Source organism: Erithacus rubecula (genome assembly GCF_903797595.1).
Source record: "Erithacus rubecula genome assembly, chromosome: 21".
Taxonomy (NCBI): domain Eukaryota; kingdom Metazoa; phylum Chordata; class Aves; order Passeriformes; family Muscicapidae; genus Erithacus; species Erithacus rubecula.
In genome coordinates, this window is record NC_136673.1 from 10,568,684 (window position 1) to 10,595,223 (window position 26,540).

Sequence of the window (26,540 nt, forward strand, 5' to 3'; positions counted from 1 at the left end):
TATTTTCACATCTTCTGTTTGTTTTTAATGCCGGGGGCGGCGTACGGACACACCATGGCCAATTCCCAGCCTGGACCACTCCGGGTGACACAGGGCCAGGGTGTGAAGGCGCCTGCTGGGAGCGTGGTCACACTGCTTGTGCCATCATGCTGCTCGTGCTGTCACACTGCTCGTGCTGTCACACTGCTCATATGGTCACACTGCTCACATGGTCACACTGCTCGTGCTGTCACACTGCTCATATGGTCACACTGCTCATGCAGTCACACTGCTTGTGCTGTCACACTGCTCATATGGTCACACTGCTCGTGCTGTCACACTGCTCATATGGTCACACTGCTCATGCAGTCACACTGCTTGTGCTGTCACACTGCTCATATGGTCACACTGCTCGTGCTGTCACACTGCTCATATGGTCACACTGCTCGTGCTGTCACACTGCTTGTGCAGTCACACTGTTCATGCGGTCACACTGCTCACATGGTCACACTGCTCGTGCTGTCACACTGCTCATATGGTCAACCTGCTCATATGGTCACACTGCTTGTGCTGTCACACTGCTCATATGGTCACACTGCTCATGCAGTCACACTGCTTGTGCAGTCACACTGCTCGTGCTGTCACACTGCTCATGCGGTCACACTGCTCATATGGTCACACTGCTCATGCTGTCACACTGCTCGTGCAGTCACACTGCTCGTGCTGTCACTGTGGCCCCAGGAGGGACACAGGAGGAGCTGCAGGGCTCCCAGCCAGAGGCGGGCAGGGGTGGAGCAGCCGACAGCGCTCACTCATGGCAGTCGGGACCGTGCGATCCGTGCTGATCTTGCCGGTTCTGCTGGACAGTTGCTCTCAGTGGCTCCGTGGGTGCCAGTCCCTGCTGCTTCAGTGCCAGCACACCCAGCCACATGGGGGCCCGGCTGAGCAGTCCAGGGGACCCTCAGTTCAGAACTGAAGCCCCAGTTCACAGGGTGGCTTTGGGCTGGACTGGGAAGAGCAGGAGCCCTGCAGGGGCAGCTGTGGGCACAGCTGGCTGTGCTGCTGTGATACTTGCTGGAAGCAGCCACTCAGGCAGGGATTTGTCTGTCCTAACTTCCCACAGGATTTGGTAGGGTCCAGTTCTGGGTGATGCTCAGACAGGCTGATAGTTCTCTAGGACCCACAGAATATCCCACCAGCACTCTCTCCTTAGCATTTATTTTAAAACAAGGAATTTTATGCCCACCTTAGCAGGTCCAGCATGTGGTTATCCTGTGTCTTGGTAGCAGTGCAGAGAGTCCTCTGGGGTTCAGACCTAAAATTTGGAGCCTTTTTGAGTACTTTGGGTGGTTGTCTGGCTTTGTCCTCTGCCTCCAAAGTCACTAAACCTGGACTAGGAGTGCTGCAGGAGGGGATCTCACATCCCACTGCATCACCCCACCTCTCACAGCTGGCCTCTCCTTGACCACACTGAGGACCTCCTCCCTTTCCTTCCCACATGCCCTGCTGCCATTTGGGAGCAGATCCTGTTTGTGGTGGACTCCTGAGGGTGGTTCCCTCTATCCAGCTGTCAGTTTGTCAGATCCAGACAGCGTCATTTGGAGTTTTTGACCAATTCTTCATACTTTTGTGGTTTTGTTTCTGCTGTTGCTTCATCTCACATGCCCTCTTGAGCAGCCCAGGGATTCACCAAGATAAAGGCAGGCTGAGCATGTGCTTGCACAGGCAGGAGGGGCAGGAGAGTCAGGGAGTTGGGAGCAATCATTGACCTGGAGCACAGTACAGTTCCCAGAGCAGAGCCTTTGCCCCTGGGCTGGCAGAGACAGGCCCATATTCCCTGCTAGCTCTGCCTGGTGAGGAGCACAGGGACAGAAGGATGGGGACACACCACCCTCCATCTCTACCAGAACTTTTAACAGGTACTAGCAGCCTCCCTGCCCACAGAGACCTTGGCTTTTCTCTCCTTCCCACAGAAAGCTCAGGGAAAGGTGAGGCTTGGTTGTGGAGATGCCACCCCTCCAGTGCTCCAAAAGGGCCATAGGGTGGTTCTTGGGAGGATCTTCCATGGGGAATGCTGAGATGCTGTGGCCCTGGGGAGCAATAGAGTCTTTGGCAGTGTGTCCCTTTTGGGGTGCCTTGGCCTTGTGCTGGCTCTGAATAACCAAGAGTGAGGCTTGGGGGTTTCATCCTGTGAGACCACCAGACCAGCTCAGCTGGGAGCATTTGTGCCTCTTCCCTTTCCCCCTGCTCTGGTGACACAAAGAGGAAAGCTGCCGGTTTGCCTGGAATGACCTCTGTGCCCTGCAAGACTAACCCCTTCCATGGAAAGACAAAAATCCCATTGCCTTGCACCTCCATCTGTTTAGTGAACAGTTTAACCTAACAAGATTAGCATTTGAGGTCAGCTCTTCTGCTTTTACGTTTTTCCCCCGTCGTTTGCAAAGAAAACAGCATTGGATTTGGGACAAAAGCTCAAAACCCCTCATTTGTAAGTAGCACAGCCTTTGGAAACTGTTTTGTTCCAAAGTTATCTGGGGAAGGGCTTTTGAATCCTGTCCTAAAGCAAACAGGAGCTGACCAAGGGGATCAGCCCAAGGGAGGATGGAGCCCAGCATGGAGCATCACACCCAGAGATGGGGAAATTCCAGTGGGTTATTCCTCCCAAGGAAGTTTGTGAGCAGAGAGGATGTGGTAGTGGGGAGGGGCTGCTGTGAGGTGGTTGAACAAGAGTGAATCAGGACATTCCCTGTTCCACCACAGGCACCCTCTAGGTGATGTTCCAGTACACGCCTTCGTCCTATTAGGAACACACAGGGTGTGCAGGCACATCCCTGGTGGAGTAGCCACAGAAGAAGAGTATCAGAGAGTCATGGAATCACAGAATCTTGGAACTGTTTAGGTTGGAAAAGACCTTTAAGGTCATCGATCCCAACCATGATCATTACCATGTTAACCACTAAACCATGTCCTCACATGCCAGGGATGCTGACTCCACTACTGCCCTGGGCAGCATGTTTCAGGCCTTGACAGCCCTTTCTGTGGAAAAAAAAATTCCTAATATCTAAGCATGTGAGAGAAGTGGGCAGCATAGCTGAAGTAACCTGTGAGGGTACACAAGTGGATTTTTCAATGTGTGCCTTTACTTGTTCCTTAACCATCAGCACATCCCGCCAAGAGCCCTTTCCATGGGGCTGGGCCCTGCCCTGTCATAGCCTGGCACTGCCCAGGCAGGTGACAGCCTGAAAAGTCCCTAAGGACTCATCATTAGGGTTGGGGGGAAAAGGTAAAGAGTTTGATTTTCATTCTCTGGCACCGTTTTCCCCTCCCTCCTCTCCCGCCCACCCCCTCCCTTTTCGCCACATTGTGCTGAGCTTGAATCGGGCCTTCACAAAGGGGATTAGGGACTGGTTGCTGATAAATAGGAAAGCAGGTTGGAAGCGTGGGAACCAGCCATGGCGCAGCACGGAGGGACATTCCTGCTCCGGAGGGCCGGCTGGGAGCAAAAGTCCGGGCTAACCCCGGGTCACCCGGGGGAACCCAGCGCCTGAGAAGATTTGTTCGGACACTGCCTTTTGTTGTGCACAGTTCCGTGTCAGCCCAGCGTGACTCTCACCACTATTGATGGCAAGTGCCCGAGGCCCCCCTTTCACTCGGCATTTTTGGGGTGACGTCAAGGAGGGATGTGGGAACCCGAGCAGCCAGCCCGGAGTGGTCCCAGCCCCGTCTCGTGTCTGCTGAGGCAAGCAGGGATGCTTGGGGGTCCCAGGAGCTGAGCTCTCCTCTGTGCAAACCATCCCAGCCAGGTGGGATGGATCCTCCTGCAGACAGCTGGGTGGGAATGTGGAGGGTGCTTTTCTTTATCTCAGCTCCAGTGTTATCAGAGAAATTTCCCAGAGGGAAGGAGTGATCCTGCCAAAAAATTCCTTCTGGGAAATGTCTTCTGGATTGAGAGCATGACCACCCAGCCCTGCGAGTCCCAGGGGTGTCTGTGGTGTCCATTCCTGCCCCACCTCACGCCTGCTAATACGTTGAGCATCCCTCATTCTGGTGCTTTTAATCTCCACACAGTGATCCCAAGAGAGGTGGGAGTAAGGCCTGGGGCTGGTTTGAACCTTGGTCCAGCTTCTGCTCTGGCCTCTTTTTAGGAAGAGGCCAGGCAAAGAATTTCACCATGAGTACTGTGGGCTGGTGCAGTGATGCTGCTTGGAGCAGCCACATGAAGATCAGCTGCTTTGCATCTGGTGCTGAGGCTGGAGCAGCAACACGGAGCATCTGGGGACAGGCAGTATGCCAGGGAGGGAGCCTGCTGGGAAAATCCCTCCTTTTCCCCCTGTGACATTACAGCAAGGAGCTGAAGGTGACCTTGAACCCTGTAACTGGTCCTGGCTGGGCTCTGCATGGTTCATCCACCAGCTCAAGCTCAAAAAAGGAGCTGAGCACCAAGGCTGGGACTGGCTCCCAGTCCTCTGAAGTCCAATTTTGCTGTCAAAGGCTCCAGCATGGTTCTGGGATCCTAACAGGGTCAAAAAAGCTCAAAGGAGCTGAACCAAATGCTCTAAACAGACATATCCACGTGTATATGGATGTGGACCAACAGGCTTTGTGTCAAGCAGAGAGGTAAAGTGGGAGAGTGACAAATATTTGCTGCTGGCAGGTCCTGTATCTGCGTTCCTCCACATCAGAAGGGAAAACAGAAGGCTCCCCTATGAGCTGCGATTACCTAGAGAAATGGGGCAGCTCTGGGCACAGTGGGATTGTGGCTGCTTCACTGCTCAGGATGTACACTGCCCTTCCTGAGGAATCTGTGTGGGCAGCTGTGGAAATACTTATCAAGGTCACTTGGGAGCCTAGGAGCTGCAGGGGCAGCACAGCTCTGCTAGGGCTGGACTGCAGCCAGGGGTTTTCTGAAAGACCTCTGAAAAAACTGGGAATGGCTTCCAAGAAGCTGGATTTTCAACTGATTTGGGTCCTTCCTGGTGGGTGGAAGAAGCGAGTCACCACCTGCATTTTTGGGTCCTTGCCCAAAGTGGCTCCCTGGCCTTGCACGGCTGAGTGCAGGGACCCACCATGCTGCTGAGCACCTGACCCACAGCTGAGCCAGCACATGTCAAGCCAGGGTGTCTCTTGTGATCCTGGAGAGTGCACGGATGGGGACAAGGATGAGAATGAGGACTGAAACGAGAATAGGGATGAGGGTGAGGACGTGAATTGGAATGGGAACAGGGACAAGGATGAGTCTTTTTTGCAGATCCTGTTGCAACAGGATAAAAGGTGATAATTTTCAACTGAAAGAGATTAAGACTTGGATTAAATACAAGGAAGTTTTTTACAGTGAGGGTGGTGAGGGTCTGGCACAGGCTGCCCAGAGAAACTGCAGCTGCCCCATCCCTGCCAGTATCCAAGGCCAGGCTGGATGTGGCTTGGAGCAGCCTGGGATAGTGGAAGGTGTACCTCCTGCCCATGGAAGGGGCTAGGACTTGATGGACTTTAAGGTTCCTTCCTTCAAACCAGTCTGGGATTCTGTGACCCTATGATTTGAAAGCAGACTGGAGCTCAGGGGGTCTCTAGGATGCTTTACTGGAACTCATGGACATGCATGGGGCAAACTCCTGGCACTTCCAACCATCCATGTATGGAACATGTCAGTCAGGACAGACAGCACAGGCATGTCAGCCCTTCTGAAGGCTGGATCAGCCCATGAGGACAGTCTGGCTAGAGCTCCCCTTGTCCCAGCATTCCAACCCTACGGTGGGTTTGAGCTGGTGGCACTCACTGGTGGCAGCCCCATGTGCCAGGAGCTGTGGCAACTCTGCCCTCAGCCCTCCCTCAGTCCTGAGTCCCTCATACCTCATCCCTTTGGCTCTCTGCAGAAGAGCTGTGAAATTTGGTGTCAATTCTTGGCTTTTTGGGTGCAGTTCTGTGGTGCAGTGGTGTTGACATGTCCTGATGCCACACGTCTCTGTCTCAGGGCTGCACTCACTGACAGTCCCATCACTGCTGCCCCAGAGCTGGGACATGCAGTGACACTGCCTGGCAGGAACCTAGCCCAGGCCATGGCCCTTCTCTTTCTTGTTCTCCTTCTCTCCCAGCAATTCCTATTACCAAGCTGTGCTCCCTTTGCAGTCCATTCCCACCAGGCAGGCACCTTGTTTCATGCTGCTTGCAAGGACTCACTGCCCCTTGGCAGAGGTGCCCCGGTGCCCTGACACCCAGAGCTGTGTGATTACAGTGCCACCCTTATACCAGAATCCAGGGATAAACCGTGGCTGGCCCGTGGGTTGCAAGTTGTTTGCCGGGATGCTGATGAGCTTCACTCCCTCCGGGGCTGAGAGCTGGGATGGCTCCTTGGGAACCGTTTTGCCACCCGCGGTGGGAGCACCAGGACACGGACACCGGCCCGCACGCCCCGCCATGGGCCCGGCCCGGCGGGCTGGGTCTGTGTGGGCACAAATCCTCAGAGATGAGCCGAGATCGAGCCGACACGAGCCCGGCATCATCTGCTTTGCAGAGAGAGCCAGCAGAAATCTCTCGTTTCTCGCCAGGCACCTGAGAGCAGCCAGATTTAGGCAGTGAGCGCAGAGGTGGCCGGAGCCTAGCCCACCCCTCCCGGGCCAGCACGGGCCAGGGGCCATTTGGCCGGGCCGGGCCGAAGGCGGTGCCGGCGGTGCCGGGGCGGGGGGCCCGAGGGGCCCGGTCGCACCTCGGCCGGAGATGAAAGAGCCGCGGGCCGGGAGATGAAAGGGCCGGCGGGGCCGCGGCGGGCGGGCACGGAGGTGAGGGGAAGCCCCGGAGCCGCTTTCCTCTCATCTGTGCCGCGCAGCGGGCGGCGGCAAGCAGCGCCAGGCGTTCCCAGGGTCCGTCCCGCTCCGGGCTGAGCTCCATCAGCGCACCGTGGAGGAGGGGAGGCCCTGCAGCGTCTGTCTGCTGAAAGAGAAGGGCTGCAGGGAGTGTAATCGTCTCTCCTTTTAACATTTTTATCGTGGGGGGATAATAGTATCTTCTTTGCCTGAGACAGAAGCTGCGGGAGTCCTGGGGACAGTCAGAGTCACTATGAGCTGAGCAGGTGTCCCCGGGGCTGCTGGGCATGCTGTGCCCCAGAGGCCCCTTTGAACCTCCCGCAGTGGAGCCGTGTGTCTTCAGAAGCTCCTGCAGGGCAGAGAAAGCAGAGGCTGGCACTGACAGACGGGCACCCTCACCTTTCCCAGGAAGCTTTGGACTTGGAGGTTTGGACTTTGATGTGCCTTGGGCTTTGAAGCTGAATCTCCAACACCAAATGGCAAGCTACCGCTCCCAAAATGTTCTCACCAGGGACCTGGGGAATGTCAATTTTTCATTTCTTTGTATCACTTTTGGATGCAAGAGCTTGTGCAAGGGTCTGGGCTCTTGCTTTGAGATGCCTCAACCGTGCAGGTACGCATGAAAAGGGTCTGAGCAGAAGCAGTTCCCACCCAGCTGCTACATCCAGGACAAACCCCAAGTCTGCTGACCCCAGCAGCTCAGGCAGACCTCAGAGGGGTTTATCCTCCAGCCCTAGCCCTTAGTGTCCCAGAGTTCTGCCAGGCTGCAGGATTAGTGGTGGCCAGGAACCAGGGACCCTGATGGGCTATGGCCAAAAGCAAAGGCAGTGAGGAACAGGGCACTGATCCATGATATGGCAGGTAGGGACCAGGCTTCATCCACAGAGATTTGGACGAAGGTGCTGATGGAGCCAGACATGCCTCCACCTTGGCTTCTGCATGACCCAGACTGCACGGGCTGGCTTGAAAAATTGAGGGAGTCTCTTGTTGTAGCTTGAACTGTTGTGATTGTAGTATCATTGCCTCAGGGTGGTTTGGTTGGTCCTGGACCTCCTTGATTGGGTTCAGGCAGACCTCAGGTGAAGAAGCAGGAAATGCAGAGCTGCCCTCTAAATCAGCCCTTTGTGTCTCCTCTCCTGTTTATCACTGCTCTCCTGGCAGATCCAGGGCTGTCAACATGCCTTGGGGACCACTCTGGGGACCATGGGGACCTGGGAACCATGGTCCACACTGGACCCACTGGATGCCTGGAGCCGGGGAGCAGGTCTGGGCAGCTGGGCTGGGATGAAGGGACAAACCCTCCCTGCTCCGCTCTCACAGCTGCAGCAAGACTGAGAGTGCTCTGCCTGCTCCTCCCTGGGAAGCACCAACCCTTTCAGGACCCATGGGGTTCAGTTGGCACTGGGACGCCTGGGGACAGTGGCCTGAGGGACAAAGGTCCCAACTCCACTCTATGCCTCCCCTCTGCACCAACTCTCCCTCTTGCTTCATCCGCCCAGACACTTGGTAAGGATCTCTTCTCACCTTGGCTTAAGCCTCAGAGCCATGGCCCTGGCTCAGTCCTGGCTCAACTGGGGACAGATAGCAACAGCTCATCCACATGCTTGTCTCCATCACATGGACATGTGTCAGGGTAGAGCAGGCAAACTCTTCAAAAGAAGCCTCACTTCTCAAGCACCATGGCACCTGTGTCAGGTGAGGAACTAAACCTGCGCCAGGTTTCCCAGGACACTAAGAGTGAACCAAGAGCTTTTGAAACCAGCCCTGAATCACACTGAGACAGAGCCTGCATTATTGTGCCTTTGCTTCCCTGCAAATTCCAGTCCTCTGACATATTTAGATCAAACCTGATGACCCAAATCTGACTTCAGCAACTGAGAGGAGAAATGACCCTCCAAAAAGAGCAGCCCAAAGAGCCCCCGCGTGTGCTCCAGGCCACCCCGGGCCACTGCGCCCATGCACAGAGGAGCAGCCAGGCAGCACCACAGTGATTCACCAGCTTTCATTCAGTTACTTTGCAAAGCAGTGTGAGGCCAACGGCACCTCCACAGGATGCACAGCAGCAGGACAGCTCTGCAGGCTCTGGGCTATCACTGACAGCCCGTGTGAAGCAGCTCCATGGGCTGGGGCAAATAAACGTGTGAGCCATGCAGAACTCGCCTGCCTGCAGCAGGACATGCCGATGAAGCTGGGGCACAGAGAGTCTCCCCATTGCTGGAGTGGGCCAGCAGCTCATCGGGGACCTGCAAAAGCCTCCCAGCCTTTTGGGGCAGGAAGGTTGTGGGGTCAGGGAGGAAGCTGCCTCCAGAGCTGACTGGAAATGGAGATAGGCATGGAAGGAAACAATAGAGAGAAGGGAAAAGGACTTATCCCTCCTTTCTCCTGCTTCCCTCATTAGAAGCATGCACCTCATTGCAATTCCAAGGCAAAATGAGAATCTGGAATTTGTAGGGTCTTTCAGGGATGTGTCCCCAAGTGTGGGGCTCTGTAGGGACTCAGCATCTGCTGTGGCCTTGGGTACCTCTCAAGCCCACTGTCCCAAGTTGTCAAGGGTATCCAGCCATAAATGAGGCAGAGCAGGTATTGTTAATATGAAAAAGCCAGAAAAACCGTTTTCACTTCATGACCTCTCCTCTGGTCCTTTTTTTTATCTTAGAACTGAGCAGCTATGATGCCCTAGACAGGTCTTGTTTAATTAAAAACTTGAGTGAGGAGGCTGCTACCCCAACTGTTCATTTTCTCAGAAGATGCCTGCCATCATCTGAGGCAGCAAGTCCCAGTTCCAGGTGATACCTGTCCCATCCCTGCTGCTGCCATGTTCCCAGGGAGGCCAGAGCTGCTGTGCTCAGTGTTCATCTGGCCACTTGGAATGCTGAGCTGGGGCTTAGCTTTTGTGCAGATGGGTTTTTCCATGGTGATGCTTCCCCCAGTCTTGCTTTCCACCTCTCAGGGTAGCCTGAAAGCGAGTGGAAGTTTCAGATGTTGTAAAGCCTGACCTGCTTTGGTCAGTGGTGAGAGAAGAACCAGTTTAAGCCCTGCAAATGCCTCAGGGGGAGCCTGGGGAAGCTGATGAGAGTGTGCCAGCATGGGGACAGGAGACAATTGGGGCAGTGTGCCCTGATGGGGAAGGGCTCCCAGCAGTGAAAACCCCAGGTAGGGAGTCCCCGTTGCTCCCCCTTGCACCTTCAGCCCCATCCCACCCATCTACGGGGGGGGACAGACCGGGGGCACAGGTCAGGGGCACCCCGGGCACCCCGGGGCCGGGAAGAAGGATCCCTCACCCTGGGGAGAGTCCCCCTGCTCTAGCTCATCGGCTGCAGCCGACTGACCCCCACCCGCAGAACCCCTGGCACCCTCCTGGCTGGCGGGTCTGGGGCAGGCAGGGTGGGCTCGCCGCGGAGCCCTCGCTCATTGCCGTGGGGTTGGGTTCTTCCCGCTCCTGGGAACCAAGCGTCGGCTTTTGTTGGCAAACAGAGCGTAGCTTTCATGTGAAAAGGTTAGTACAGTATGTTAGTTCCTAGGGAGGGGATAATAGAGTCTGATTCTCACACCCCCGGGGCCGCGAGGTGACAGCAACAAGGGAGAAGGGTATTTAACACCTTCGCCTTGGGAACCTTTTCTCTTCCCAGGGTCGCCCCGCCTTGCCAAGCGCAGGGAGGAGGAGGAGGAGGGCGGTGCGACGTTTTTGTCCCCGCTTCCCTCGCACCCCCATCCCACCCCACTGGCACTCGGATCCTCACAGCCGGTAGGAGAGCCTGGGAAACAGTCGGACAATAGCTCAGGATCGGGCTCCTTGTCACCGGCTCGTGGTGTCACAGTCTGTGGGCACACAGGGAGGGTGTGGGTTGTGGTTCCCAGCGGGGATGGGATCCCTGGGGGGCCATAGGGATGAGCCCCCTTGGCGTGTGCGCTGCCCGGGGGGTCGGTGCCCTCAGTCGGTGTCACTACGGCTGTCACCTCCCTTGCCGCCTGACAGCCCTGTCCGTGATAGGTCTGGGGCTCATGGTGCCACCTGGGGCACCCACAGTGCACCGGGATTCAGGGGCAGATACATCTCACAAAGCTAGACAGGTCGACACAGCCCAGATGCTGCACAAGGGCGATGTAAGACCCTGCTGGCTGCCTTGCTTTCCCTAGAAAAGTCAAGATTTCTTCCTAAATCCAGTCTCCCCATTCCACAGCAGTGAAGGAGAAGGAGAAGCCCTGTGAACATGTGGAACCCGGCCATGGCCCCTCCAGGGCTCCCTAGTCACATGCCATCAAAGGGACCAGATATAGATTGGTGTTGCCATTTTCTTAGGGGGGAGCATCCAGTAAGGGCAGGCACAGCACCAGGGTGAGGGTTCGCAGGGGTGATTGCCAGCACAGTGACAGGAACCTCAGCCTGGGTCCTCAGTGGGCCAGGATAAAAGCTCCCCCAGGAGGTGCTGCTGCTGCTTGTCTAACTGAGGAGGCAGAGCTGGATCAAACCCATGGTTGCTGAGTGTATTGAGGGAGTTCAATTCAGACTACCCGTGCAGGAGTTGGAATGTCCTCAGAGCAGGAGAGACTAGTTCTGCCAAATTCCACCCCATGGGATGCCAAATTACAAGTGTCATTGCTTGGTCTGTCACACTGTTCTGAGTCTCAGGGCAGACACCTTCCCACCATTTAGTGATCTCAGGAATGGCACATTTTTGGAGTAATCTTTTCCTGGGTAACCTGACTTTGATGCTGAGGTTGCCCATGGGAAACCAGCAGCTCCCCAGCCCCCAGCACTGCCTGTCCTTGTGTGCTACTCCCACTGGGCTGTGCTCAGGTGGGACAAGAGACACTGCAGAGCAGCAGTTCAGTGCCACCATGTGCCCTCCATGAGGCTGGATCAGACACCAGAGCATCAGGTGTGGAATATTTTGGCATCTGGTCTATGCCTGCAAGAAACAAGGTAGTGAGGAACTGTTGCAATTAATGGCCAAAATCAGTGTTTAGTAATGTGGAGAGCTGTGCCAGCTTGCTGTCATGAGACCCATCCTGGGCATCCAGGTGATTTTAGGGGGGTCTCTACAAGCTGCTGTGCCCTAGACTGTTGCCTTACAGGGCTCCTCACTTCTGGAACCACCTGGTTTCACTGCTCAGCTCTTTTGTGCTATTTTCTTTTTCCTTCATTCTTTAAAACAGCAGCCTCTAGCCTCACTAGATTTTCTGACAGCATCTCTTGACAGAGCCACGGCCTCCTGGCCCTGCAGGCTGTGCACCCTGGGCTGCTGCCCCAGCAGCTACAGGGACCCCAGCTCCCATGGTAGGGGTGCACAAGTGCCAGGGGTGGCACTGCTGTCATGGACCTGTCCACAGGTCCCCTTCTCCATCTGTTCCAGCCTGGACGCCTCCACCAGAGTGGGAGGCAACAGTGGACCCATGCTGGCACGGAGGCATTGGAGAGAAGCAGGTTGTCCCCTCTGGTGTTTGGGTTCACATCATCCCTACGCCCAAGGAGCATCTTTCTGGGTCAACCTGCACCAGCCCGCTCACACCGGAGGGGATGATTTCCAGATGGGATGGCCCGGGCCTGAGAAGCAGACATTCCCTCGCTCGAGTGTGCTGAAATGTTTAATTAGAGTTTACCAGCAGCCTGGGAAAAGATGTCTTGTCATATTTCTGGGCTGCGTTTTGCTGTGGGGCCGCGGGCTCCGTGCACGGAGCCGGGGCAGCCCTGCGGCACAAAGAGCCCTTTATGAGCCTCTCCCCGCACTCGCCCCGACCCTGAACTTTCCCATCAGCTGCTGGCGCGGTGCCCTCGCCGTGCCGGGAGGGAGCCGGGGGGAGCAGGGCTCTTCCTCGCTGCTTCGGGGTGCTGCTGCAGAAGATGGGCCACGGGGAGGTGTCTGCAGAGAGGACATCCAGAGTGCTGGGACGCTGGCAGGAGCCTGAGGTGCCCTGGCCCGGTGTGGCCGCAGCACAGCAATGCTCTGGCCGTGCACGCAGCAGGGCCCTGCGGACACAGCCGTGCCTGTGAGGGTCCCTCAGCCGGCTGTTTCTGAAGGTGAAGCCCACACTGATCACAGATTGCATTTCACAGACCCCAGCAGGACTTAGACCTCAGTCCCATTCCTCCACCCCCACAATGGGAAAGGAGGGGAAGATGCTCAGCCCTGCCCAGCTGGTGGAGACAGCAAGGTGGCAGGACAGGATCCTCAGCCCTCTCCATCACCCCCTGGGCACTGGGAGGGCCCTGGGGAGCACAGCCACCATCCCAAGGAAGCTGGAGAGGAATGTGAGGAATGAAGCATACACCTTTCTTCCCCAACTTCTCCCCCACAAAATGCCCATCAGCATTTTCCACTCACAGGTATTTTTTTCTGCGGGATGAAATTACAGTTCTGCCACCACTCACCTGCCCACGTCCTGTCCATCAGGGAAAGGGCAAACCCAGGTGTGGCAGGGTCAGAACACTCCTATCATCTGCCCCAGCTTTGCCTCCTCCACTTGGCCACCGAAACAATAGACAGCAACTCCCTTGGGCCCAGCAAGAGCCTAAAAAAATGCCAGATTTGTACATAATTGCCCCTTTTTACCTTTTTTTTTTTTTTTTTGTGTGTGTGTGACATAAGCCTTGATGCTGTAGATCACTCCCTGCACCCCCTGCTGCTGTGGTGAGGAGCTGTGAAGGGGTTGGGCCCCCTCTCACACCATGGTGACCCCACGTGTCACCAACACGCTGGGGTCACATTAACACATCTGGGAAGTGTCAGGCTGGGAACATGGGCAATAAGTGCCTGAGATTTCCAGGGGGTTGTTCTTAACTCTGGCAGCAGCAGCTCTCTTCCCCTGCACCCATGGTTTTCCTCTCGCTGGTCCCAGCTAGCAGCCAGTGTATCTTCTTTCTGAGACTGCTCTGGGGAGCCTTTTGGAGAAGTTGTGTGTGAAGAGCTGCTGTTTTCCCTCAGGATGAGATGCAGATGGTTGCTCTCAAAGGGGATGGTGGTTCCTTTGAGCCCCTGTGTGTTGGGAATGCTGCCTGAGCCCAGCTGTGCAGTGTCATGCTGTGCTTACTGTGGGAAGAGCTGCACCTTCAGGGTACATTGAGCCCTTGACTTGGACAGGGACAGCCTTCCAAAAGTGCTTGGCAGCAGCCTGGTACTCACCCAAATCCACCCTTTGTCCATCCCTTGCCCTACCAAAGATTTCTCAGTATATGTTGGGCAGCACATGGGCCATGGACCTTCACTCATGTCATATCCTACAGCCACACCCATCCAGTTTTCATCCCAGAGGTGACCAGCATAAGTCCTATCCCACAAGGGGTTGTCTAGGGAAAAGGATGCTGGCACACCTACAGTGGGCAAAGAAAACCCCCACAGCACAGGGCTCCCCCTCCTCTTCACCTGGCCACGGGCAGCCTGGGAGCAACCCCCTGCCCACTGCCCAGGACCCCAGGGTCAGCTCAGGGATGTCCCCATCAGTGTGACACACTCCATGACATCTCCCAAGCCCAGCTTGTTCCCAGAGTCCTCCTTGGCCAAGCATAGGGTACTGCAGCCCATTTGGACCCAGTCAGGGTGGGATCTGCCTTTTCTCCCTAGTTCCCTCTCTACACTCTTTGTTTCCAGGTGGTGACAGTTTTTAGAGTAGGCTCACATTCACAGGGACCATACCCAAACTGAGAATTGGTGCCAGGCCAGGATAAATCAGTGGCCCATGTTCTGGGGACACCATCTATTCTCAGCCTCAGCAGTGAAGGCTGGGCTGGGGGGCCAAACAGCTCTGGCACAGTCAGACTGCTCGTGGTGAGGATCTTGATGGTGGTTTTAATTTTAGGAGTTTAGGATTCTGCTTCAAAATGAAACTATGCAGACCTCCCAGCTGTGGAGAGCACAACCTCCTCGCACATCCTAACTGTTGCCACACAGCCAAGGGGATGAATCCAACACCAGTGCTCACGGCCAGGGCAGAGACCAGTCTCTGGACCATGCTGGAGCTGGTTTGTCCACTTGGGCTTTCCCCATCTCACAGTTGAGAGTTTGCCTACTGAGCATCCCACAGTGGGATCTGGGGAGGTGAGGAGGTGGCCCAGCTGGCAGCAGTGCCATTTCCCTGAAGGGCACCTGTCCAGGACCTCGGTCCCACCAGCCTGGGGCAGCTCAGCCAGCAGCTCCATGCATTCTGCAGCCCTTTGGGGTGAGCTCAGCCTGGGAATGAGCTCACCCTGAGGATCATCCTATCCTGAGGCTGAGCTCAGTCTGAGGATCAGCCCATCCCAGGGGTGAGTTTAGTTTGGAGATGAGCCCATCCTGGAGTAAACCCTGCCTCGAAATGAGCCCATCTTGGGGCTTAATCTCAAAATGTGGGTTAATCCCGGGCAAAACGGTTCTAATCCCATTTTCAGGTCTAATCTCAGACCGGTGCTGATCCCAGCCTGAATGCTGAGCCCACCTGAGTTAAACTGGAGACCTGAGCTCAGTTTGGGCACTAAATCCAGCCCAGCCCAGCCCAGCCTGGGTGCTGAGCCCCGCCAGCCCGAGCTGCTGTTCCTGGCTGTCCATCCCTGGTGTGGGTGCCAGCCCAGCCCAGCCCAGCCCAGCCCAGCGGGATCAGGGGTCCCCAGTGCGGGAAGGGGCTCCGTGCCCCGGGCAGCGCAGCCGCATAATGCCCGGCTTGTTTGTGCAGGGAGCCTCCCGCCCCTCCTCCAGCCTTCCCAGTCTATTCTACTTTATGTGTAGGAACTGGTTTTTCTTCCTGGGCCATTGTTTCCGCTGGATTGGGTAGATCGCTCCAGGCCTCACTCAGATTTCCTTTCTCACGGGTTTTGTTTTTTTGGTTGGGTGGTTTTTGGGTTTTTGGTTTTTTTTTTTTTTTTTGGGTTTTTTTTTTGTTGTTGTTGTTGTTGGGGGTTTTTTTGGGTTTTTTTTTTGGTTTTTTGGGGTTTTTTTTTTTTTTGTTGGGTTTTTGGGTTTTTTTTGGTTTTTTTTTTTTTTTTTTTTTTTTTTTTTTTTTTTTTTTTTTTTTTTTTAAATTTTCCAATTTTCTGCAGCAGCTCCTACTCTCCCTGCAATTAAAGCAGCAGGCACTGCCTACTGGGATGGGGGCTCACCTCCTCCCAGCTGTGCCCCCTTGCTCACTGCTATTGCCCAGCACCAGGGGCTGGGCTCCAACACCATGTTCCCATGCTGGGAGCCAGCTCTGCCCTGGCCAACCTGCAGCTACACACGAGCTGCTGGGGCTGGGGCAGCACAAGTTCCCATTTTCCTGCAGCTCCGGCCACTAAATCAGGCTTATTTCCTTAAACAAATGTAAAGGGATGGGGCTGATGCAGCCCCACAGAACTAAAGTCCAGCTTGAGAAGGGACACCACCACTTGGCTGCTGACCTGGGTGGTGGCCTGGTGAGAGTGTGGCAGGGCTGCTCTGCAGCTCCAAGGGTTTCCTGTGATGAAGTGTTCCCAGCCTCAGAGTGGTTGGAGGCAGGGGGACCTGGCCTGCAGACTGCACCCCAGCTTCTTCCCTCCTGCCACAGCACACCAGGAGCCAGGAGGATGTCCCAATGTCTCAGGTGATGCTGTCTCCTACCCAGAGGTCTGGCACAGTGACAGGGAAGGGCAGGTAGTGCTCCAGTGGTACGTGGTTCCAGCTGGGGAAGGCAGTGTGTCCCTCAGGGGCCTCTGCACAGCAGACCTGGGTTCCCAGATAAAAATAGATGCTGAAACATGAACCCAACTTCCCCGGTTCTGCCTCTGCCCTCACACCTTCACCCCACTCAGCTGCAGTGCTGACCTGGGGAACCAGCCCAGGTGGGCAGCCCCAGGTGTCCCCAGGGAAGGCAGAGGAGAGGGCAACAGGATGCTTGGGGACCAGATGGCCATGAGGAGCAGAGCTGGGCAGCCACCTGGCCACTTGTACAGGACTGAAAACTGCTCTGGGGAAAAGCAGAGAGCTGAGGGTGCATCCAGGCACAGCTCTGAGGGCTCAGCACAGGGTGGGGGAACAAGCCCCTGATATGTATTACACAGCTGGTCCCAGGACCTCAGTCAGAGGGAGAACAGCTGCCAGGAAAAGCCAGAAGGAGCCAGAATAAGGGTGGCTGTTGCTTAATACACAATAAAGATAATTTCCTAAAGCTTGTCAAGCCCCAGGAACAGAAGACAGTGCCCCAGCTTGGCTGCATGTCCAGGGGAAGATGCAACAGGGAAGAGGCTTCATGGGCTGCCCTGGGTATTCCTGGGGCCTGGCTCAGGCAGAAACACATCTCACAGCATGGCCAGCAAGCCCTCGGGGAGAAAGAGCAGTGCCAGTGCCTGACTGCCAATGACCTGAGTCTGGGGATCCTCTAGACAGAGAAAAGTTTCATCCCTTTGCAGTTTCCAGGGCTCTGACTCTCAAGGAACTTGAAATGGAGCTCCATGACTTCTTCCATTTCTGGTGCCAAAACATGATGCTCCTGAAGGTCTGGAGTTGATTGGCAGCCGGATTTCCTCCTGCATTTTAGTTTTGGAATATGAGTTGGCAGGATGTGGACCCTTGCTCTGTTTCCAATGCTGGGCAATTCCAGAGCTTGATTTGGGGATTTTTTCTCCTGAGGTCCATCCTCTGGCATCCTCTGACCAAGAGTTGAGCTCTCACCTCTAGCTGGATAAAACTCATTAGCTTGTTAAAGAGGAGGAGCAATGAGATGCATTGCAGGGAGCTGGGCAAATTAAGCCTTGTCCTGCTGTGGCACAGGAGCAGACTGGAGCAGAAGGTGGGTGTCCTGGAGCTGCATGACACAGGTTTTCACCCCCAGGAGGGGCTAACCCTCACCCTAGGGTTGAATATAAAGCACATTTACAAGGCAGGAAGATGTTGGAGTAGGGCTGGAGGAGCAGAGGCACAGTAGTCAGGAGGGTGGGAAGGGACAGTCACACCCTGGCCCGTCAGCTCCTGGCACAGAGCTCACCCTAAAGCCAAGTCTTTGGGGATGGGGGGGGAACACTGTGTAAGCTCCTTAGCAGGCAGTTATTACTGGTTTGCTTTGTGATTAAATTGCCCAGAGCCTGTCCTGGAGCAGCAGCTGTGTGCTGGGTGCTGGATAAACAGGGCTCACGGCTACAGCAAAGGTTGGGTCAAGGCTGCTGTGGCAGCCTCAGCTTTTTGGGGAGCTCTGCCCAGCTGGGAGGCAAGATGAGCAAGTGAGACTTGAGATGGCTGAGAGGCAGCTGGAGGGATCAGAGGGGGCATGTGTGCAGCGGGAGGCAGTTTGAACATAATATTTTTACCTCTGGGAAATCCAGCTTTGCATGAGGGTTTAGATGTAGTGTGGGGTGAGATTCTCATCACTGCAAAGGCCTTGAGGTACTGAAAAGGGTTTTTGTCATCACCCCTGGCAGTGACGGCAGTGGGATGGGGTTTGTGGTTGGGGACCAGCAGTGTCTGCACTCAAGGGAGCACGAGTGCAGCAGGGGGAGAGAAAAACAGAGGCCACGCAGCCTGCTCCCTTCCCTTCTGCATCCTGAGCCCACTCCACAGCCTCCACATCTTATCCAGGGATGTGCCTGTGCTTCCTCTCCCTCTCTTCCCATCCCTGCCCTTCACCCCAGCCCATCAGTCACCTCTTTGCTTAGAGCAGCTACAAACTGGGGGGTGGAAATGGAGAAGAGGGTGCCCTCACAAGAAGCCAGTGAGAGCAGGGGAGACCTGAAAGGGAGCCAGCAGCAGCTGGGGCCCATAGACAAGGAGGTAGTGGGATCTGGGGTACCCCAAGGAGGAGCCAGCAGGAGCTGGGGTACCCATGGAGCCTCCAGGGCTCTGTCACCTTGATGCTCACTATCTCCCAAGTCAGAGGAGCTCCGTTAATCTGCCCATTTCAGCCATGGCTGATGCTCCCAGACAAGCAAGGCCCTTGTAGCTGTCAGGTGAGCCTTTCCCAGAGCTTATGCAAATGATACTAATTAAAGGCATTCTTATCTGTTCGATTTCCCACACCTTTTGCCTCAAGGGGGATAGAAAACTTCATGTTTTAACTCCATATTTTGTGGCAGTCAGAAGGACTGCCTAGGGAAAGTGTTGGGAAATGCAGCAGGTCACTCCTGATGAGAAGAATTGGCTTATGCAAGTGTTGAAACCCTTTATTATGCATGAGAAACCTTCCAGAAACGGATGACTAATAGCAAAGCAGGAGCAGAGAAAGCAGTGGGAACTCAGTACCAGGCTGGCATGGGATCCATGTCATCTTACCAGCTTAGCAGGGTTGGGCTAGGTCAGCACTTGCCTAAGAGACCTCTCAGAGTACCTGGCAGTGAGGGAAGTGATGTTAATGATTCAATAAACAGAGCCCTTCCCTCTTTGTGAACCAAATGGCCCCTAATGCCAGGATCCCACTGGGAGCCCTGTGTTTCCACTGGCAGTGTGCTACTGAGCTCAGATGGCCATAAAACCCCTGCTGCTGATGTGCAGACAGGTTTGGCTTAGGATGCCCAGGCTGCATTTCCATGTGTGAGTATGACAGCCCAACTCCCAGCCCTGGCAGACATGGCTGCCCTGGTGCTCTGGACACTCAGGGCTGTTGTGTGAACAGGGAGCCTTTGCTCTCTGAAAGGACCACACTGACACACCCGGCATCTCCTCTGCTGCTGGGGGGTTTGCTGGTAGCTAAGGACAGACACGGGACCATTGCAACAGAGCAGGAACAGCAATGTGCACCTTTATGATTCCCAGGCACTGGTGATCAGAAGATCAGTGAAGAAAGCACTTGGCATCAAGGGGAAGGGAAACAGCCCAACCAGCTGCTCTCTGAAAATCCCCTTGAACAGATGGCTGTCCCCAGCACTGCACCCAGAGGTGGCCTTTGTACCCACAAGGTGTGGAGATCTCCAGTGGGCTGAATTGCTGAGTTTCTGATCTTTATGCAATGACCTCAAAGGTGCTACAGGGCAGAGCATTGCTGGAGGAAGAGGAGAGTGTCTGAAGGTCAAAGCTGTGGGTGCAGCAAAGGCAGCTGAAGTCACTTGCGAAAAACGTGAGAAAATAGACACGTGAGCAGATGAGTATGGTGAGCTCCTGAGCTCATCTTCACATCTGGGCTGTTACCTGGTTTTCTTTCACTGCCCTTCCCACCATCTCCCACCTTCCTAGGCACTCTGCTTTGGGTTGGCAGCGGTGTGTGGAGGCAGATCCATAACTCCTGGCCTTTGGAGGCCAGCCTGTGCTAAGCCCAGGCATCCTGCAATCTGGGGAGGCTTCAAGTCTCAATAAGTCCCTGAAAGAAACTCCTGGGTGCTCAAGGGCTGTGCTTTCACAACCAAAAGGAGAGTTGCAACCTCCATCCGGAGGAGTGTCCCTTTCACCAGGTGATATCCATCTTGGAGAGAGGGAGAAAGAGGAGAGGGTAGGTGGTGAGTAGGAAAAGAAGATACCACTGCAGGTGGCTGTTGAGTAGTCCTGTGATACAGCGAGCAGAAGACGCCCAAGGAATTGTCCTGACATGAGCTGCCCTGAATTGCCCCAAAGAGTTCACACCAGGCACTGTTGTCCTTTACAGCAGGTTTGATACACTGAGGATTTCCCAAGCCAGGAGCTCTCCAGGCAGAAAGCTGTGTCTCCCTGGTACCCCTGCCAAGGAGATCCCTCAGTGACATTGGCCCGTGACGTTTGTGAGCAGAGCAGGTGGAAGGAGCCCTAGGGCCTGGAGACTGTTCCAGGGCGGCTTCTCTGGACAGAGTTCAGCATCACCAAGGTGACTCAAAGCATTTTGGAGATGCAGCTTTTAGAGATATCAAAGGAAGGACCAAAACTGACTCCAGTGCTGTCTGAGCTGCTCATCTTCCACGTGTTTTGGGTACCAGTCTATGTCCACCTGAGTTCATGCTGCCAGCCTTAGGCAAGCTCACACTGACTTTCTGCAGCGCTTTTGGAGTTGCCGAAGGTTTGGCTCCTGTTATCTGCTGAACTTGAGTTTTCTTTCAGCTTCTCAGCTCCATGGGTGGAGGTGCAGAGAGAGGATGGGATGCTGAGATGGCCCTGAAGCTCCAGGCTTAAGCATCCAGTCCCTCGAGTCCTGTGAGGCTCATGCGTCACCGCTGCTGAAATCCGCAGCCAGGAGGGCTGGGAGAGGCAGGGATCATCCTAAACAAAAACAAGGCGCCAGCTGGGCTGCAAGCCTTGCAAAAAGACGTTTCACCTGCCTCGTCTTCCTTGGTGGCACAGGAGAACCTCAGTGCAGGGGGGCTCAAGCTGCTGGGGACAAGCACCTCGCTGGGCTCAGGGACCGCAGATCCACACCAGTGACATCACCACAGTCTCAATCCAATGACATCCCTCCTTCTAATCCCCATTGTCACACCCTTAGAGCCGGCTGGGCTGCAGTGTCCCTGTGGATGCTGGCCTGAGGTTCTGGGCAGGAGCACACGGCTATGGGGGTGACGGTGACCCCCGAGGTGCAGCACCTTGGCCAGGATGCACAGACAGGCACAGGGAGAGGGGACCACAGTGAGCGACTGTAGCGAGACCGCGGCTCCGTCTGAGACGAGCCGCACCTGCTCCTCACGCTTGGATGTGGCAGCAGAGCCCGGGGACGCAGGGGAGGTGTCGCAGTGGTGTCCCCCAGGCGGGAAGCCCGATTCCGCAGCCGCTCCGTGGCCCTGCTGCCGGGGGATCGGAGCAGGGCTCGCTGCTCTCCCGCGCAGAGCAGGAGCAGCCGGTGCTGCCCGGCCCGGCTGATTCACACGGGGAGCCGGGGCCGGGCTGCCGTGGGAAAGCGCGCCCGCCATGGCTCCCGAGCGCCGGGATTGCTTCAGCGGGGGTGCAGCCAAGATCCATTTCACAGAGGGCAGAGCAGATCTCGGCTGGGATTTACCAATGACTAAGCATGTGCTGGCACGGGCTGCCCCAGCGTGAGAAAAGCAGGGCTGCTCCTTCTCTGAGGTGTGCCCGCTGCTGCCCTGCATCCCACCCCCTCGGGGGCACCGGGCACCCCACTGTGTCACAGGGCATGGGGCACCCCACCCCCTGAGGGCATCAGGCATGCTCCTGTGCCACAGCGACAGCAGTGTCAGCGGACTCAGAAGCCTGTGAGGGCTGCAACCCCCAAGGAGCCTCCTCCCAAGCTGGACTCTGCCCTTTCCTCATGCCTGAGGCCAGGCAGGATGGCGTGAGCAGCGCCTCTCATTCAACCCACTGAGCACATTAGCCCCCGGGCAGGACTGGGGCATGGCAGGAGCTGCCACCCCCACCCCGAGCCTGGCACAGGGGCTGGGGGCACCCCAAGATTGCAGAGATGCCAAACCCTTCTCTGTCAGGTTATGGCCAGTGCTGGCAGCAGTTGCACCCCAGGCAGTGTTCCAAGGTACCACCACCTCCTGCTGATTCACCTCTTGAAGATTTTTGAGGCCACCTGCCATGATGGATCTGTAGAAACCAAGCTTTCCTGAGAAGGAACAACCATTCCTTCTCCAGCAGAAAGACTCTCCACTTCCCTACCCTATATGCAAAAGATCCACACAAAAAACTGCTCCACATCCCCAGGAGCTATGCATCAAGCCTGAGACCACCACTTGTCCCTGCAAAGCAGCCATGCAGCCTTCAGAGGTTGCAGCCTTCCCCACTCACTCTTTTGGATAATTTTGGCAAGGCATTAAAAAAAAAAAATTGAATGTTTTTATTGCAGCTAACTGGCACTACTGTTTAAGTGACTTATCTGACTCCTGAGCTCATACTCTGTTTTTGGGAAGGTTGTGAAGGCCCAGAAGCTGGGTGGCATGGGGCACAGAGCCTCTTGGCAGTGTCCAGCAGCCCCAGAGAGGGGGAATGCTAGGATAGCCCTGTGCTGCTGGGCATCCCTGGCCCAGGGAGTGAACTGCCCCTAGCTCACAACAGCCATGAATTTTAGAGAAGTAGAGAAATGCTTGCAAGGTCACACTGTGCACCCAAGTGGGACAAGAAGCCTGTACCCAGCGTGCTGGCATTGCTGCACAAGAGCCTGTTGGGCTCCAAGCTTCCAGGGCAGGGCATCCTGGGGAATTTGATGTGTGACAGAGGGCAGAGGAGACCCTGCACATCCATGCCAGTGGAAAGGGCAGGGAAGGAGGGTGCCCTTGGGCCCTGCTGCACCCTCCTGGCTGCCAGCTCAATGGTTTGGGATCTTCCTGGAAACCTCTGACTCTCCAGTGCTGCTACCGTGCCCAAGAGGTGCCTTCCCCCACCCCTGCAGGTTCAACATCCCTCTCCAGCATGCAGCCCACTGTCACCATCATGGGGAGTGGGACCAGAGCATGTCCCCAGCAACTGCCTGTCCCCTCTTCCTGCCTGCTACAATCCCACAGATGCCTGTGAGGGTGTGGGTGCCTGTCAGGGGGTGCCATCTTGGCTCTAGGTCCAGCCTGTGTGAGCTGGGATGTCCTCAGGCCTCAAAGGGACCATCTAACACTGGTCAGGCTCTGCAGAAATTCAGGTTCCCACAAATTACAGTATCATTCTGCTTCCCTTAGGCTTTCACCCAGATGCATTTCCCAGGTCCCTGGGTTTGAGGGTGAGACGGGGGAGGGCTTTGCCCTGCTCAGGGAAGGGGGACATGCCCAGCCCCCAGTGGTACCAATGCTCTCATCTTGCCCCCAGCATGAACAAGGAGCAGTGCAGGGCTCTGTCCCCAGCTGCTCAAGGGGTTGTTCCCTGATGCTGCTGTGCAAGTCAGAGGATTGCCACAAAATTCCCTTTTAAAAGTGATGCAGTGTCTTCCATGTTACTTGAGTGCTTCCAAAATCGCCTCTTGTCCATCTCTGTTTGTCTGTCCATGCTGCTCCTCTGCAGGGCTGGAGCAGTGGGGCCTCAGGGAGCTGAGCCCAGGTGTCCTTTCTGGCCAAAATAATGGGGAATGGATGCTGGTTTTGTGGAGGCTGCCAGTGGGAATCACCTCCTCCTGCAAGGCAGAGCCAGGACATGGTGACAAGCTTGTTTCCAAACAAATCACCCTGCCCCGCTCCTCCTGTGTGAGCAAGGCCATTGCTAGCCCTTGCCATGAACCCAGCACTGCTCCAAAGCAGCAGAGTGGCCATCAGCCCACACCAGGGCCTGGCTGGGAGCTGGAAAACCTTTCTGGTTTCAACAGGCTCTGGAGCAAAGCCCCTGGCAGGGAAGTGACTTGTTCTGCTCGGTGAAGTTGCTCACCTGTCTCCTGCCTTGCCGTGGGTGCAGTGTGCTGGGAATGCTCTGCCAGCAGAAAACAGCCCCTGAAAACAAAGCTAAGGCATTGCAGCACATCCCAACAGCCAGATCCCAGGCCCATGAGGGAGGGGAGAAGAGAGGGAAGGTGTCAAGTAGCCAGCTGTGATGTTCCCGGGGAGCTTTAGTGCTGCTCGCTGTGGGCAACTGTGTTTGGCTGCCAGCTGCACCCTGTGCTCAGCCCGGGCACCCTCGGGGGCTCCTCAGCAGTGGGACTGGGGAGTCCTTGGGGTCCAGCACCTGGCACATGCAGGCACTCAGAGACTTGTCTGGATACATTTTGGCAAACAAAAAGTGGGGTAAAAAGCATGACTCAGTGTTCACAGTGCTGCAGTAGAGCCAAGCTAAGCAGAGCCAGATGAGAGCCCAGAGTGTTTTGGGGTCCACAGCTTATACCTCCCGCCAGCCTCTGTCAGACAAGAGACATCAAATCCTGAGGCCACAGCCCAGACTGTGGGTGTCTGCTTGATGCTTTGAGGCAGCCTGGTTGCTGGTGTTTTCTGCCTGGGGAGCCAGGGTGGGCAGCAGTGCTGGCAGCCTGGCTGGAGGCGTGGTTGAGCACACACAGAGGGAGAACCTCTGGAGGGGGTTCTTGGGCTTGTGGCTGCTGCCTGCCCCTGCTCAGTGGGACAGGTCCTGCCCTGGTTTCCCTTCTGTGGTGCATGTGATGCATGGGCTGCCCAACCTGTGCCAGGGGTGCCCTGCATGGGTTTGTGCCCATGGCAGGCAGGAGGTGCCTGGGGAGCATGATGGCCATCTCACTGACCTCCCCCTCTCTCTTCTCTCAGGTATGCAATTGCAACAAGTATCTGAAGGTCTCACAGGAGAGGATGAGGCAGCTGGTGGAGAGCAGCAGACAAGCATCAGGGGAGCACAGTGCAGGTGAGTGGGTGGGTGCCCACAGCTGGACTTGATCCCCCTTCCTGTGACCTTCCCTGGGACTCAGTGGCCTGAACAGAGTGGGACCATCCCCTTGAGCCTGGGGGTTTCTCAGAGGGGTGCCCTGCTATCAATCTGCCACGGGATGCTGACCCACAGAGCTTTTTCAAGTCCAGTTTATGTTTCTGCCCTGTCCTGCCCTGCAAGGCACGGGGTCGTGCATGGGGGGCCCAGCCTGGGAGGATTGGTGACATGCCAACAGTAGCTCAAGTGACAGCCTGAGGTCATCACTACCAGAACTGAAAAACTCAGCTTGGGTGGTGAAATGTCTCCTGGCTGGGGCTGCTCACAGTGCCTTCCTCACCTGCCCAATGCCTCTTGAATTAGTAGATCAGGCTGCAGGGAGGTAAGTGCTGCCTGCCCAGCCAGGCTCCAGCGGGCTCGGGGGAGGGAAGGCTCCTCCGTGCCGTGCCCCGAGCTGCATTGACCCACACACGCTCCTTCCCACAGGGAGACACAGTTTGGTGGCAAACAACACCCGTGGCGGGCACACCGGATTGGGAATATGCCCCTGTTGCTGCTCCAACCCAGCCCGAGCTCTGGCCCAGCCCTTTGTGCATGGCTTCCCCGTCTCTGGCAGCAGGGAGCAGAGGGAAGCGGCGGCTGTGGCACTGCTGGGAGCTGCACGTGCGGCTCCGGGGATGAGGAACGTGGTGGGGCAGCTTTCCCAGGGTGCCAGCAGCCTGGGAGTGCTGTGCTTCCCCAGAGACCGGGACATCCTCTCCAGTGGTTTCTCTGGGGAGGGCACTCTGCGTGTGTATCCAACGACCAGACGGGCCAGTTCAGCCAGTTTCAGAGTATGGGAAATAGAAATGCTGTGGTTTGTGCTCAGAGTGAGCTGTTTCCCCTTCCCCCTTCGTGATGAGGTTGATGGAGCTGGGAGGGTCTCACACAGCACCGTGGCTCCTCCACACAGACTCTTCAGGGACCACCTTGTTTTACTCTTTACACCCCATCTGCAACACTGTGTGTCCCCATCGGGCCGTGCAATCTCCTGCTGGTCCCCCCATGTACCTGGTGGGTGGAGGAGGGGGAGTTGTGGGACAGGAGCAGGTGGGAACAGAAGGAGCACTGGCCATGTCACTCATGACCGTGTCAGGGAGCATCCTCCACTAAGGACCATCTTCTGCCCCAGAGCAGGCAGGGGCAGGGACCAAAGGTTCCACAGCATCCCCAGAGGCTGGTGGAAACATGATACAGAAGCTGTGATTTGTACAGGGGGGCACAGCAGGGCACTGGCACCCACCCAAAGTGAAAACCCCTGGAGACTTGCCAGCAGGGTCCCCTGTGACCCAAAGGTGTGGCTCCATCCTGGGTTTTCATTTCTGTTTGGACTTTGCTAGGACCTGCAGGGATTGCAAGCATTAGTGTGAGCTTGACTAGGTTGCCCCAAAAATGTCCCACTTTGGGTCAGGTTTTCAGGCTGACAGTGTCCTGCCATCACTTGGTGAGGACAGTGGTGGCATTGGGACATTGGCTGGGTGGCCACAGAAGTAGATCCATAAGGAAAATCTCAGCTGTTCCCTGATCTCCTTTACATTTTCCTGCTGAAGGAATTGGTGGCAGGACCTGCTCTGCCCTTGTCATGGCCCAACAGTCATGTGGGTGTCCAGCATCCACAGCCCCTGTCCCGTGACTCCAGCCCTGTCCCTGTCAGCATTGGCCC

At 56.0% G+C, this 26,540-nt stretch overlaps 1 protein-coding gene across 3 annotated transcripts in view; it reads left to right on the forward strand.

The window, feature by feature from the left end:
* EXD3 (exonuclease 3'-5' domain containing 3) overlaps nucleotides 1-26,540 on the forward strand; it is a 252,914-nt gene that overhangs the window by 218,125 nt on the left and 8,249 nt on the right. For all 3 annotated transcript variants that reach the window (XM_079324085.1, XM_079324083.1, XM_079324084.1), the window contains one exon: nucleotides 24,724-24,817. In XM_079324085.1, the coding sequence (XP_079180211.1) occupies nucleotides 24,724-24,817 (94 nt within the window). The remainder of the gene's footprint in view (nucleotides 1-24,723; nucleotides 24,818-26,540) is intronic.